Source organism: Grammomys surdaster, unplaced genomic scaffold (genome assembly GCF_004785775.1).
Source record: "Grammomys surdaster isolate TR1022 unplaced genomic scaffold, NIH_TR_1.0 204, whole genome shotgun sequence".
NCBI classification, from domain to species: domain Eukaryota; kingdom Metazoa; phylum Chordata; class Mammalia; order Rodentia; family Muridae; genus Grammomys; species Grammomys surdaster.
The window spans coordinates 504252-507485 of record NW_021604649.1 but is presented as its reverse complement, the minus strand read 5'-3'; the positions used below and the strand labels follow the sequence as shown (position 1 = coordinate 507485).

General features: G+C 54.2%; 1 protein-coding gene across 1 annotated transcript in view; it reads right to left on the bottom strand.

Moving 5' to 3' along the window:
- The window catches only part of Dgkk (diacylglycerol kinase kappa), a 120285-nt gene extending 117299 nt beyond the window's left edge, over positions 1-2986 (bottom strand). The window contains exon 1 of the mRNA XM_028770853.1: positions 2297-2986. Within this exon, the coding sequence (XP_028626686.1) occupies positions 2297-2986 (690 nt within the window). The remainder of the gene's footprint in view (positions 1-2296) is intronic.
- Between the last annotated feature and the right edge of the window lie 248 nt (positions 2987-3234).

Sequence of the window (3234 nt, the reverse complement as noted above, 5' to 3'; positions counted from 1 at the left end):
TGTGTGCTTGTGTGCATGTGTTTGTATGTGTGTGTGGTGTGTGTGTGTCATGTGTGTGTGACGTGTGTGATGTGTGTTTGTTTGTGTTTTTCCAAGCTTTCCTCAAGGAGGCAATGTTTGAGAATATTCTTACCCCAGCTAAAACGGCAACCTATTTGGATTGAATGTTAATATACAAGTCAGCTGCTTGTAAATGCTACTTGCTTGAAAAGACTGCAGAAGAAAACGGCTATATTGCTGAAGATCAGCTGTTGCCAACTGCACCAGAGGGCAACTGAAAGATAGCAGAGAAGAATTGAATTCCTTAACAATGTGAACATTTACCTAGATCTTTTGTATCCTTGGAATCTCCAAGAGCCTTCATTAGTTTATCTACAGGCCCTTCCTGATGGATACTTAGGGTTCCTACCTCCACAGATAAGTGAATCAACAAATGCCTGCCTCTTCTGAAGGCAAACTCAACCCCCTGGGTCTCTGTCTCTGTGAATGCTGTCTCATGCCCATGAGCCATGCAGCCAGTATACGTGAACAGGCACCATAGAAAGGATTACCAGTGCCTTGATTCCCCCTATCTGGCAATCTGGTAAAATATGTCTTCACAGCTAAGGAGGAATGATTTTCACTGAGGATTGGGAAAAATGGTCCTGGCCCTCTAGACTGCCTTCCTGAGGCCAAAGGGAGAATGCTTCGGAAGGCCATTCAGGTAATTAAGGAGCCAGCGCCTCCATTCCACCCCCCCCCCCCCGTTATTCAGCCTAGTACCCAGTTTTTCACTTAAGATGGCCACAGGTCACGTGATTCTTGCTCATCTCCCACTCACCAGCTCAGTGCAGACCTTTCCAGAAAGAACAGCTAGCGTCAGGGTTAAGGTAATCTCCCTATGTAGCTACCTACCCTCCTTTTCTGGAAATCTCAGAAAGAATATCTGCAGGGAGGGGCTAGATCCATCTCCGAGATTTTTTTTTTCCCTTGTCCAAGTCACTATCATCCTATTTTATTTATTTAAATAAATCCCCACCCCTTGGTCTTTTTTCAAAGTTTCACTGTAGACTTTATCATTGCACCATTTCATGGTGCCAGTTTGACCCCCAAAGCCCTGCATTCTGCGTTCTACAAGTGTGCCATCAAACAGCAGCAGGATTCTCACGACGTGTCCCTGCCAAGCAGCTGGATAGGCTGCCCTTATTGGCATGTTACATTATCTGCTTGTGCCTCTACCTGTGTGTTTTTCTTTGGGGAAAGCTAAAGTGAGGCATACGTTTAAGTCTTGTTGTGATTTTCACCGTTTTAGACTATGGGGACCTGAGACAGGGAGAAAAACGGGCACACTGGAGGTAAACATTGCAAACCTCCCTTGCTCTCTGGTGTGGACTGGTGCCAGAGACCCCTTCATTCATTTTTTCCCCCAGATAAATGCAAGGAATTGCTGTAGACCGGTAGAGATGAAAGTTGGGGTTCACATGCTCTGCTCCCAAAACCCAACTCGTGTTTTTTTTCACATTTGCTAAACCAGGACTGCAGTACTATTCCAACTGGTCCTCGCTCGGGATGACAGTTGCCCGCTTGTGACGCCGCGCGTCACTGTATCACTGTGCTTGCACCTACCTGCTGGGAAATCCTGCAGACAGACAGGATGGTGGCTCCAACGCAGGCTCTCCCCCTCCTCCCAGCGAATCTTGCCCTTCCCCTGCAGTGCGCGTGGGCGCCGCCCTTCCCCTCACCTCTGCCTGGAGTACCAGTGCCCAGCAGTGGACAGGCACCTCCCTGGAATGTCTTCAGCTGCATCTCAGCTGATGTGCCCCCTCCTCCTCAGTGGCAGGGAGGGGGCCAAGCAGGCAGAGGCTCCGCAGTTTGGGCCTCTGCGGCAATGACTATGGCAGAGGTGTGTCCCATCGCCCTCCCCCCTCATGTCTTCCACTCCAGTACCCCGAGCCAGCCCCAAATACTTCAGGTAGCTTGCGTTCCCCAGGGTTGTCTTTGAATGCCTTTTTAAGATACAGGTGCCCACTGCCCTGTCACTTCCTCCTATGGGGGAAACTGCTCCGACTCCCACTTCTGTTATCACCTCTTTTCCTAACCCCAAGCAGCCTACTCTCTTTTCCCACATGTTGCTTCCCGCCTCTCAACCACTTCCCGCTTCCTCGCCACTTCCCCGCTTCCCCAGCTCTCGCATTCCCACATCTTTCTAGCCAGTGAATGGTAGCCAAATGGATTCAAGGGATACCCGGAGTCTAGCAAACTCCATAATCAACCGACCTAGCCTTGACGCCCCCCCCCCCCGGGGCTTTTTTCTTACCTTTACTCTGGACCATGTTGGTGGCGGTTTGGGCGACGGCAATGGCAAGAGCACTGGAGATGTTCTTCCACTTTGCTCTCCAGGAACTACCTGCAACAGATGTAGTGCTGGACTCATCTTTAGACAGGACTCTGGAGTTGGCTCTGGGGCCCTCTCCATGGCAGGTTCTGGGGCTGGTTCTAGGGCCAGCCCTGTGTCAAGATCTGGGGTCGGCTCTCTAGACGGTTCTGAGGCCAACTCTAGGGTTAGATCTGGGGCAGGTTCTGGGTCCGGCTCCGGGGCCGGCTCTGGGACAAGTTCTGGGTCCGGCTCTGGGTCCGGCTCTGAGTCTGGTTCGGGGTCCGGCTCCGGGGCCGGCTCTGAGTCTGGTTCGGGGGCCGGCTCCGGGGCCGGCTCTAGGGTTGATTTTGCGTCTGTTTCTGTGGCTGGTTCTGGAGTCGCTTCTGGACAGGGTCCCAGAGCAGGCTCTGGTACTGGTGCTGAAGAAAGCTCGGGGAATGGTGGAGGAGCAGGAGGCGGTGGGGCCGGCGGCGGTGGGGCCGGAGGGGGTGGGGCCGGCGGCGGTGGGGCCGGAGGCGGTGGGGCCGGCGGCGGAGCGGGAGGCGGCGGCGGCGGCTCTGGGGACTCAGCAGGCTGCTCTCCATCCTGAGGCTGGGCAGTGCCCTGGGCCACTGAATCTACACCGTCCATTGCAGCACACCGTCTGAGGTCCAGGCAGCCGGGGTCCCTAAGCTTAGAGGGCTAAAGAGCCCTTGGGCGGTCCACCCACTCCTATCTGACATCCCTTTGCAGGGTGCCAAACTTTGCACCCGCTTCGCTCCATGGCTAGCGCAGCTCTGAGGTCTAACCCAGGGGCGCGCAGCGTCTCGCAGAGCTGGGACACGCCCCTTGGTGAGCGCACACCTCTTCGTAAGCAGCTACGGGTTTGATGGGCGGGA